General features: G+C 42.9%; 1 protein-coding gene across 2 annotated transcripts; it reads left to right on the top strand.

Annotated features, from left to right (window-relative positions):
• Positions 1 to 2117: 2117 nt before the first annotated feature.
• On the top strand, positions 2118 to 11163 carry LOC139421198 (ADP-ribosylation factor 2). Of its 2 annotated transcripts, none has more exons than XM_071171840.1 (5): positions 2118 to 2270; positions 6452 to 6609; positions 7318 to 7428; positions 7560 to 7684; positions 8567 to 11163. In XM_071171840.1, the coding sequence occupies exons 2-5, from the start codon at positions 6462 to 6464 to the stop codon at positions 8726 to 8728; spliced, it is 546 nt and encodes a 181-aa protein (XP_071027941.1). In that variant the 5' UTR covers positions 2118 to 2270; positions 6452 to 6461; the 3' UTR covers positions 8729 to 11163. The 2 variants fall into 2 exon arrangements, with proteins under 2 accessions (XP_071027941.1, XP_071027942.1); XM_071171841.1 differs by having other exon boundaries at positions 2188 to 2270; positions 6457 to 6609.
• Positions 11164 to 11597: the final 434 nt, after the last annotated feature.

Below are 11597 nucleotides of genomic sequence, written 5' to 3'. Positions count from 1 at the left end.
CTGTGCCGTCTGGCAGGCTCACCTCCTAAGTGGCCCACACAAACTTCGGTCCACTGCGGCAGGCGCGGTCCCAAGGGAGGCAAGGCCTCTGGGGAGCGCATCATCGTGCCACACGCCCATTGGACTCTCTTGTCGTCCCGCCCCAACCATGGAAACGCCCCCCACTTAGATGGAAGTGACAGGTAGCATTCGTCTGGGTTTTGTCATTATTGTGCCACATATTCAAACTTGCTGGTGCATTTTCATTCTACCCACTGACAGATCTACTGTGCCATGTTTATGGTGGATACACCAGTGGCAAGTGTATGGGCATATACCAGAATAACTATAGGCTATAGGATGTGGCTGACTATAACCAAGTGTGCTCCTTTAAGAAGTTCTGTAGCTGCCTGAGAAGGTAGACATAGCCTACAAATACAAAGATGCAGATACACTTGTTGTTGCAAAAATGGATCTTGGATTATAGGTATAGGATTACATAGGCATCTATTAAGCAATACATACTCTTATACAGTTGAATCTCCACCATTGCTTGCTGACTATTTTCCATTGCCAGCAAAGACTCGCTGATGGTCTGATGGCCTTCTTGATAACTCTATTTTAATTTTGGTCATAATGGTTACAAACCACCAAGGCTCCAATCTAATTTTCTCTACATAACAGTGTTTTTTCTTTGATTCTTACTTACTGTTTCATAGCAGCAGGGAACAACCTCTATAAATACGTTTTTGTACTCAAACGAATTACATCTTTATTTTGTAATATATTTATGCTCATGTGGGCGCTTGACCAAACACCTGCAAGGAGAAGGAACACATTGTGGGATAGACAGCCCTAGACAACACACAAACTAATAACAAGTGGCATGCCCACTGCCTAGTCACGGTGAATAAGTAATTACTGTACAACAACACATACAGACAAACATCAACAATAAGCTTTTATTTGAATGTAATGCATCTCAAGGCTTATACCCCCTAATTAAATGATATTCTGTGCTTCATGACACCTGTAGAAATAGCTGTCTACCACCCATGATGTCTCAGTCCATAGGCAATTTTCATATAAAATCCCTTTTATTCACTTCATGTCCAACAGCAACAGCAACAACAACAACTCTGGTTTACAATCACCATGTGGATGAATGGGTAATCAAAGATCTAGCTGTCTGCTCAGTGTGACACCTGCATAACTGAGGGAACCGGACAACCACCTGAATTAGCTAACCATGAGCACAAACACAAGAAAGGTGGACAAACTTCCAACTGATGATATTGCACTCACATAGGCATATGTCTATAATTTCAGAGTGGTTGATTTATGGAAAGGAAGCACGAAACGGAAACTATTGGCTTGGATTTATTGGGACATTATGACTGCAGCATGGAGACGGCCCCATCTAGTGGATTTAATATGAACAACACACACTGTGAGCCTTTAACGATGACCTCAACAACCTTGATGAACGCTTGAACCCTGATGCACCTTGAACTTCGCAACCCACTTCTCCCCTCTGCCCACCTCCAGGGGCCCCTCCAGTTTACCTACATGTTGGCCCTATAGACCGAGCTGTCATTGTAGACCTTGCATGTTAGTGTTGGCCATAGAGATCCCATTAAATTACTTAATTTGTATTATAATTCCTATTTCTATGGTGTTGGCTCTGACTCTTTCAGGCTGTTTAACTAAAAGATGAATGACAGAAACAGGCTGGAATTCTTTGATCAGAAATGTAAATTGTAGGCTGTTGCTTATTGATTGAGATGATGATCTCTATGACATTATGGGTAAGTGGCCTAGCTATAAGGCATATAAGGCAGAACTTGCTTGCCATATCCAACATAAGTCTATACACACCCATGGTCCTGTATTTTCCGGACGTTTTTTTTTGTTTTGTTTGCTATCCTCCCCAATGATGATGGGTTGGGCCAGTGGCAAATTTCGGTCTCCATTGAAGTCGGAAATATGGGGCGGGGAAGAGGCGGGGATGCTTGATCCTACGGGAAGCTTGACTGGTCTTTCAGTTTGTAGGGCAAACTGGAGGAGGGCCTTCTGTAAATCTCCGCCCTCAACATTAAATGTTGTTTCATCGATTGGCCCGCAGCACAGCAGGGTACGTTTTTGTAACTTGCATGGATAACATGATTGGTGAAGATCTTACGATGTGCAACGTCCATGACGCGGCTTTCTTGACACTTGTGAAAGACGCCATTTTGTTGTTAGCGGTGAATAGGAGCGTAAAAGAAAGATCGAGAAACAGCCACTAAAAGGTAAAACATGTATACAACGTAGCAATATAATATATGTAATTCGTAGTATTTTTTTATTTTCAGGATCTGGAATGCAAACGATTGCTTATTTGCTTTCGGCTTGAACGCAAGCTTTGACAACGAATCCCCCTGCGTAGACTCAAACCAAACGAGGATCATCTGCCGTCAATAGCTAGTTAACGTTAGCTAGCTCGCCCGGCATTATATTCTCACGACCTGTAAAAGTCGTGAGAACATTATTGCGCTAATTTTACTGAAATTGTGTTAGTAAGTATTCGCTGGTCATTGTGATTGGACATTCAGCTTCCTCCTATTTGGAGGCATTATGTCGAGCCGCTTCGCAAAATTGACGTTAGCTAGCTAGCTACGCCTATTTTCTGACTGCGTAACGTTAATTTACGTGGATTGAGATTTGAGTCGTCCGCCGCTTAACTAGCTAACCAACGTTAAACACGTCTCTAAATGAATGTAGTTAACCAGCATGTGGGTTAAACGGTAAGGTGACTTGGTGGTCTCTACGGCCTTCTAGCTGGGTAACTAAACTGTGCCGGGAAGCTTTACCTAGCGTAACTGTTGGTACTGGATGGTTAGATTTGGTTTTGGAAACTGTTGTCAGTCTTCAAACTGAACCCGTCACACATGGTTAGTCACTAGCTAGTGTTACAAATTAATGTAGCTAACTAGCTAAACCCTTATGTTAGGCCCAAATCATTTTAATGGACAGACAACTGAAGCAAAATAGTGTGTGAGATGCATGCAAAGCTATACACATCTTTGTGTTATTTATGACTGACACCCATGTCTCTGTCTTCCATACATTTCCATTTTCAAACAGTTCTCCAGGAATCTGGCAGATTTTCATACTTTGTTCAGGTCCTGATGAGGGGCTGATCAAACAACCGGTGGAGCAGGTTAACCCCAGCATACCTAACTTTCCCTTATGGAAAAACATTGCTAGACTTAAAAGAAAAATGTCCACTATTTGCCTGTGGAACCAGAAAGTGAGCCCCCTTGATGCCCCTAGTGTTCCCTCAATATTAATGTGTGTACTGCATGTAGTAGGCTGTACATCACATGTTCCACCCCCTTGTCATTTGGCATGTCAATTATTAATCCACATGGGCTCTTTTGACATTTTTATGAGCATCTCTTGGTAACTGGCACCTCTTTTAGAACCCCTTAACACTGACTGCCAATGCACCCCAAAAGACTCCACTTCAGGCAGCCTATATCACATGCATACTGTGATAAATTCACTTAACTACTCTGATGACTTGCTGTTGGCCGCCCATACCCCTCCCCTGTTATTCCTGTTTCCTCAGAGGAGGATGCATTCGGAGCACTTCCTCTTTGCTTTAGTTGAGGAACAGGGTGGACAATCCTGATTCAAATGAGCTGCCATTGTTGTGATGTCATTAGAAATCTGCAAGCTATGAGCTTTTCTAGTTCTGGAACTCCCCTCTGTGGAATGCCTGTTGGCTAGAGCTAGATTCGTTGTCACATTCTGAATCCAGGAAGGCACTTTGTGAAACTGACAACTCCCTGTGTTCATGATGTTAGAACTCAAATCACACCCCTCCTAGCTTTTGTTTGCCTACGGTTGTTGTGTAGTTTATTTCAGAAGTGCCAAAGCGTGTGTCATATTTAAATGGCTTCAGCATGTTTTCACCAAAGAACACCTTTATGAATTATGTTCATTTGTATACCATTTGCCACACAATTGTCTTGAAGGAGTGTAATAATACCGTGTTGGTGTTATCCTATGCTATCATTTGTAGCCATGTGTTAGTTGGAGGGATTTGCTCAAGATCATAGTGTTCCATTATTTTAAAGTCATTCCTGTCCTTTGGAGAAAGACCTGAGTGTTCAATAGCCTATTTGCCCTGACAGGATCATTGTTTCCCTGTCTCTCTCCTGGTTAATTCAGCAGTGTGTCTCTGCTTACAGGTGTGTTGTTACCTCTCCCATATCCAGCCTCTAGTACTCTGGTTCTTCTGAGCGCTGACCTATATTCGCCACATCACTGGCCTCATTGTGTGCTTTTACTTGAGCTCAGACTGCATGCTCTTCGTTTCACCTACAACACTTGTATGGGTCTTTTATAATGCGGTCCCATTGTCCCCTACTCTTGTCCAGTTTGTATTAAGACTGCTAACTTGTCTCAAATATGAATCTGTTTTTGTCATGGTGTTTAGATACACCATTTTTCTGATGTAGTGAGCCTGTTTCATCATAAGCCGTGTCTTAAATCACATGATTCTGCAATGTGCTTGGCAATATACTGAATAACAGGAAGGATTGTTATTGCAATGAATTTGCCTAATTCAAAATGAAAGTTAACAATTTATACAATTGTGGGTCATTCCATGAAAGAGTGCCCTTCGATATTTTAAGTAGAAATTGTGTACCAATATTGGATTTTAAAAGGCTGTTGTTGTAAATGCGGTGCCCTTTAATATTATAGACAACATGGACAATTCAATCAATCTGCTAAAGTGCCAAAATGCAGCATTTTGACGTCCCTCTGTCAACTCTCACTTCTATGAAGATTTTAACCCACTTAATCCCTAAACTTCTCCAAGGTTCAGCATCATTGTAAAACCCTAGTCAGTTTGTTGCTAGACAGTTATTTCTGAAGATGATTATTTATGTGATTCATTTAAGTATGTATGTATGTCAACCCTGTTATGTGAACTGAACTCTCGTTTTAATATGGTGACACTGTCTTTTAAAACATTGAACATCTAATAGTAATATCTTAGAGTAAAAGCAGATGAGCTGATTCTACTCTTTTTGGCAATTTTGTGGTGCAAAACTGAGCGGGTCGAGCATAACATGTCAACCCTGTTACCCATAGACTAGAAATGTTGTAACAATGTATTTTTTTGTGTGAAGCTTGCATTCAATTGCCCCTCCCGGTTGAACAAATGTTTCTGTGACAGTTTCCCTGTCACAAGTGGATATTATTATAATTTTTTTTATTTTTATTAAACCATTATTTAACTAGGTAAGTCAGTTAAGAACTAATTCTAATATTCAATGATGGCCTAAGAACAGTGGGTTAACTGCCTTGTTCAGGGTCAGAACGACAGATTTTTACCTTGTGAGCTCGGGGATTCGATCTTGCAACCTGTCCAACGCTCTAACCACTAGGCTGCCTGCCGCCCCAAATTTTATGGTTGATGTCAGAAGAAATCATCAACCCTGTTACTTTATTTTGCACGTAATAGGCACTATTAAAACTCTTGAGGGAGGATTTTTATTTTTTCATTAAATTGAAATTAGGTGAAAGTTACACTTCTGAAAATACACCAAATTGATGGAAAGACCCGTGTACATTTAGAAACGCATTTCAACAGTGAGAAAGTTAAGTTTAAAAAAACATGAATTAGTTATGGTGTTGTGTTAGACATGTATGTAGGCTTCTATTTGGGACTGACTAGGCTATTACATTCTAATCGTTGTGGCTGCTGTTACAGAGCCTGTTTGTGTTCTTGCCTGGTGGGTGTTGGGCAATACGTGTTCAGGTGATGCTATGTTGTAACCAGCCTCTACCCCTGGATCGTGTCTCTGGTCAGTGCTCTGCCAGTCATGTGATCCACTTCTCTGCTCCTGGCTATGAGTAAACAGTTGCCTGCCAGTCAGAACAACACCGACCTGCAGCCCCATCAGCCAAGTCCTGCTCGTGTGTGGTGTGAGACCCAGAGGCGCCGCTGTGAGGGCCCATTGTTAAGACGCAAAATAAACACAGACAGTGACTGAATGCTTTTCTCAGCACTTTTTCTCCCGCTCATGAATTTAATCTCTGTGGTTGCCCTTTATCAGCGATAAGGAAGCTTAGCCTGACATTATTACCCTCACAGGTCAAAAATCTTAATGAAACTACCAAGGATGGGTGGGTACCTTTTATATACATTTATAAATTGATTCATAAAAAATGTATTTTTTTACACCGATCCGACACCACCCACATTGTATGCGGGAGCAGTGCAGAATATTTCAACGTTTTCATGTTAATGAATCTTTTCATCCACACTGCTCACATACGTCAGCGAGCTTTTGTGTTACCGAACACGTGAACACACACACACACACACGGCCGGTTTAGCCTGGTGTTAGGCATAATGAATGTTTTACGACTACTAGCTTAACCATTTTGGGTTCTGTCTCCCTTCCTCCAGATTAGCCAAGATGGGGAACATGTTTGCAGGCCTGTTTAAGAATCTCTTTGGTAAAAAAGAGATGCGGATTCTGATGGTGGGGCTGGATGCTGCCGGCAAGACCACCATCCTGTACAAGCTCAAACTGGGAGAGATCGTCACCACAATCCCTACCATCGGTGAGTAGCTTAGCCTTATCCCTTTTACTCCTTGTCATCACACACCCCCTCACCTAGGTTCAAACCCCTCCTGAAATGCTCCCCAATATTCCTCCAATAACTTGCTCCATGTGATTTTCATGAGATCTAGGCTCCTGTTTGTTTAGTTGTAGGGGAGTGGAAATGAATGTCCCCATCTCATCCGAACCCTGATCACTGCCCACATGCCCAGAGTAGCTGCCGTGAGCTGCCCTCAGGCTCTGAAGCAATGAGTGGGCCCCTGTTAAGGCCAACAGTCTGCCTGTACATGGATTTCATTAGGAGACGTGGGTCGGGCACTGTGTAGCCTACCTACATCAGCTGCAGAGCTCCCGCAGGCAGGCAACGTCCTGCAGTGTGGCTGTTGTCATAGGGATTAAGTGACTTTTAAATATAGGAATGAATGGAGCTTTACAGCCCCCCCCTGAAATAAATGTTGCGTTATAGGAATGGTACACAAGGCTGATGGCATTTCATATTCCAGTAGATGTTCATTCACTTTGTGTATTTTATTAAAATATACATTTTAATTTGCAGCTACATTCGGGCAAAGACATTTCATACAGACATTTGTGTTAAGGGAGTGACTTAGCTTGCCTGTTTGGGATTGCTGATATGTCATCTCACACAGCCTCTTAGAATGTTAGTGTCTTAGATTGCTGATGTAACTGATCTTTCTCGCTCTCTCAGGTTTTAACGTTGAGACGGTAGAATACAAGAACATCAGCTTCACAGTGTGGGATGTGGGCGGTCAGGACAAGATCAGGCCTCTGTGGCGGCACTACTTCCAGAACACCCAAGGTGAGTGGACACTATCACCAGAACCCCCTCAGCACCATCTCAAAGTCAGAAACAGTGAAGTTGAGACTGTCCCGGGTAAATGTTCATATTTTCCTCACCCTCCATCCTTTCTCTCCCTCTGCTACTCTCAGGTCTGATCTTTGTGGTGGACAGTAACGATAGGGAGAGAGTGAACGAGGCGCGGGAGGAGCTGACAAGGATGCTGGCTGAGGACGAGCTGAGAGACGCTGTGCTGCTTGTGTTCGCTAACAAACAGGTGAACTGACTAACTGGGGAGAGACACTAGTGCGTCAGGAAAACAGTAGGTATTTTTACCTGCTACCCTGGACATGTAATTTTAGCTTGACGCGTAAAGAGTAGGCCACTTAAATCAAGTGTTCTCGGCGTGAGCGGTGCGTGAAATTCTTTCAAATGGAATCAGAGCGCAATTTTACACTGAGCAGAGCGAAACTAATTAGTTTACAACGAGCCAGGCGGCCCAAACTGTTGCATATACCCGGACTCTGCTTGCACTGAACGTAAGAGAAGTGACACAATTTCCCTAGTTAATATTGCCTGCTAACATGAATTTATTTTAACTAAATATGGAGGTTTAAAAATATACTTCTGTGTATTGATTTTAAGAAAGGCATTGATGTTTATGGTTAGGTACATTTGTGCAATGATAGTGCTTTTTTTGCGAATGCGCTTTTGTTAAATCATCTCCCGTTTGGCGAAGTTGAAGTAAGCTGTGATTCTATGATATATTAACAGGCACCACATTGATTATATGCAACGCAGGACAAGCTAGTTAAACTAGTAATATCATCAACCATGTGTAGTTAACAAATTATTATGTTAAGATTGTATTTTATAAGATAAGTTTAATGCTAGCTAGCAACTTACCTTGGCTCCTTGCAGCCACAAGGCCCTTTTGATGTTGCACCCGTGTTACAGGTGGTCATCCTTCCACAGTTTCCTTGTGGATTGTAATGTAATCAGCCATAATCGGCGTCCAAAAAGGCAGATTACCGGTTGTTATGAAACTTGAAATTGGCCATGCCGATAAATTGGTCGACCTCTAATACTAAGATGGCTTGTGAAGGTCTGTTGCAGACGCATGTATTCCTGGGTTAACCCTTTTCTCTCCACTCTTCAGGACCTCCCCAACGCTATGAACGCAGCGGAGATCACAGACAAGCTGGGCCTGCACTCCCTGCGCCAGCGTAACTGGTACATCCAGGCCACCTGCGCTACCAGCGGGGACGGGCTCTACGAGGGCCTCGACTGGCTCTCCAACCAGCTAAAGAACGCAAAATGATCCACCATTCCGCCGTCTGTCTGCGTCTTCGTCTGCGCAGTGTGTTACGGGCGACAGCGCTGGTCCCAGCCCCTCTCTCCTCCCGTCTCTCTCACTCCATCCCCTCCAACCATTGGGGCTTTGACCAGTGATACCCCACATACGCGTGTGTGTGAGAGTGCAAGTGTTTGTGTGGATCTTAATGTGTATGTATGTGTGGGTGCATGTGTGTGAGCCGGGAGTGGGAGCAGCCCTGCTGTGCCTTCAACAGTCTCACTCACCCATGGAAATGACAGCATGGCTAACTCTAGCGCCCCCCCATCCCTCCCCTCCTGACCCACCGTCAGTGGCTCCTAAGACACCCTGGTTTTCACAAGGCAAAGAAAGACCCAGGATGCTAAGTCTCATGTGTAATCTGCAAAATGAATAAAGTTTATAGATTAAAAAAACAACTTTGATTTTCCATCCACTAGTATTGCGATCTGTCAGACACTCTTGTTAAACTGTTGGTTTGAGACCCCACACCATGAAATACATCTCAATGTAACCTGTATCAGGTTGGAAAAAAGACAAATAAAAATAGCTTTTCCATCCTAGATCCTTCTTTGCATTCTTTGGAAAATCATGTTGTTCTAGTATGCCCAACCGTATTGTTCTGGCTGTCTTGGGAACACTAGCTAATCAATTATTAGCTAGCTTTCAGTCTCTGTCCTAACCCTCAAATCTCCATTGAAGCACAACAAATGAGTGATGTCACACAGCCACTCGCCCACTCGTTTTTGTTGTTGAGCGAAGCCGCCTTAGCCTGAATGATGACGGTGGTGCTTGAGAAGACCTGCAGGACTTTAGGGTCAGCTGTTTGGTAGGCATTACTGACTGAAATGAGTTGTTACTATTGTTTTTGGTTTATTAGAATGGAGCAAGACATGTCTTGTCTGGAAATAAGTTGTTGTTCCAAAAGGTAACCGTGGTAACCAGCTGCTGACCCTGCTGCCCTCTAGGATCACAAGTGATGGCCTCTTTATCACGCTGCATCTTTATTGGTGGCTAACACAAAGTGAAATGTTCCTTTCACAGGGCCTTGTGAGATCATTGATAATGTTTTGATTGAGTGAACAATCCTTACCGCCGGGTATGGAAAACGCAATAAACTGTGTATTTGTCTAGTACTACACTATACTACCTATGCTAGGCAGAGGGTCAGTGTAGTTGAGTGTAGCTAGCCACAGCTCTGTGAGTACATTGGGTGAGTGTACATGGGATTAGTTGGGTGTTTTCAGCACCGTTCCTGTCCACTGGAACAGCGAGGCCTTTTGAGAGTTGCTCCCACTCTGGCTTTCTCCTCATTACATTTTCTGTTGTCTACTTTTTTCCTTTTTATTATATGTTATTTACATTGTTCTTTTTTGTACAGATGACCTGGTTCCCTTGGTCTAGCATGAGCTGAGGAGCCAGGTGTGCAGTATTTCAATCAAAATGCTTTAGGATCCTTCGGGTTTGACTTATGAAGGGCTGGTTGTGTTTGGGTTAGCTTTTAGGATGTTTGCTGCAGAGTTGGGCTTTCCTGCAGGGCATGGGGTGGGCCTGATGGGTCGCTTCCAGCAGAGGAGGTTGGTGGGAGGAGCTGTAGGAGGATGGGCTCATTGTAATGACTGGAATGACATAATTGTCAAATGTGGTTCTGATATGTTTGATACCGTTCCATTGATTCCATTCCAGACATTACATTAAGCCCCTCCTTTAGGTCCTTCCTTCAGCCGCCACGGACTTTCAGCTGCACTAACATGGCACTCTTCTCCAATTCCTCATAGTGCTGTGTTGTTATCAAGCTCTCATGGCATTCAATGCGTTACGCTTCAGCCTACAATCCAAACTCTGAATTGTTAACACACACCCAATGCGGGGCTATCTAGGTTGTTTGCTCTATGTGTCGTCAGGGTTAGTTATCCCGGTTCTTCTGCACAGGTAGTCACATATTCCCCTTTGCTCCATGTGAAACATGACCAGCTTACAGTATAATACAATAGTACTGTAACTAGACCATGGAAGGTTGCCTCATCAACCTCTTTACAACAAGCAGCGGGGGGAAAGCTTGAGCTTTCTGCTCACATCAGCAGTGCTCTCATTGACAACTCTCTCCCATCAGCATCGCCATAGCAACTACACCAGCAGACAGTCACCATGTGCAATTTAAGCCGCAGCTGTTCTTCACATCAACACACAGCTTCAAAATGTATACCATAACTGACAAAATGGTTTTCTGTACATCCCATGTATTCCAAAGGCTACTGCTAATTTAGTTGAGAAACCCTTAGTACACTGTACACACCCCCTGCTGATTGAAGATGACCCTAAGGCCCCAGCCCCACACTGACCTCTTGAGGGTAGGACTGACCTTTACCCTTGTATCTGTGTACAACTGGACAATTAGATCTCTTTTTTTCTGTTATGAATTGTTCCAGAAAATGGTTTCAACAAATGAATAACTCTAATCTAATTTTTGGCCTTTTCTTTTGTAATGATATTGTAGAGTTTAGTGCTGAAAGAAAACCCATTGAATTGAATGATGAGCGTCACTTCCGGCATATGGCAGGTAATTAAAGTGTATATGAACTTCTGAATGAACATTTATTTTAACTTGACAATTTCATTTAGCTACCCTTGTTCAGATGTGAAGCTTTCATTTTCAGATCATTTTCTGTACAAATGACACAAGGTGTGTGTGCATATGTATTTTCTTTTAATTAAGGATTTCCCTTTGTTTTTAGCTTTTTTTTAACCCATCTTGTAACATCTGAGAAATGCACTATAATAAAGAGATCTCTATTACAAATCTCTTGTATATTTCATGAAAGTATAAAATAGACGCTTAGTTACTGAAACACTGGGC

The sequence above is a fragment of the Oncorhynchus clarkii genome, chromosome 12, assembly GCF_045791955.1.
Source record: "Oncorhynchus clarkii lewisi isolate Uvic-CL-2024 chromosome 12, UVic_Ocla_1.0, whole genome shotgun sequence".
Taxonomy (NCBI): Eukaryota; Metazoa; Chordata; class Actinopteri; order Salmoniformes; family Salmonidae; genus Oncorhynchus; species Oncorhynchus clarkii.
This window is presented reverse-complemented; position numbering and strand designations above follow the sequence as displayed.

Bases quoted from the DNA above. Each gene is read 5' to 3' on its own strand.
- LOC139421198 (XM_071171840.1), top strand. From the start codon at position 6,462: ATGGGGAACATGTTTGCAGGCCTGTTTAAGAATCTCTTTGGTAAAAAA. The intron at 6,610-7,317 runs GTGAGTAGCTTA...TCGCTCTCTCAG, and splicing joins CACCACAATCCCTACCATCG to GTTTTAACGTTGAGACGGTA. The intron at 7,685-8,566 runs GTGAACTGACTA...TCCACTCTTCAG, and splicing joins TTGTGTTCGCTAACAAACAG to GACCTCCCCAACGCTATGAA.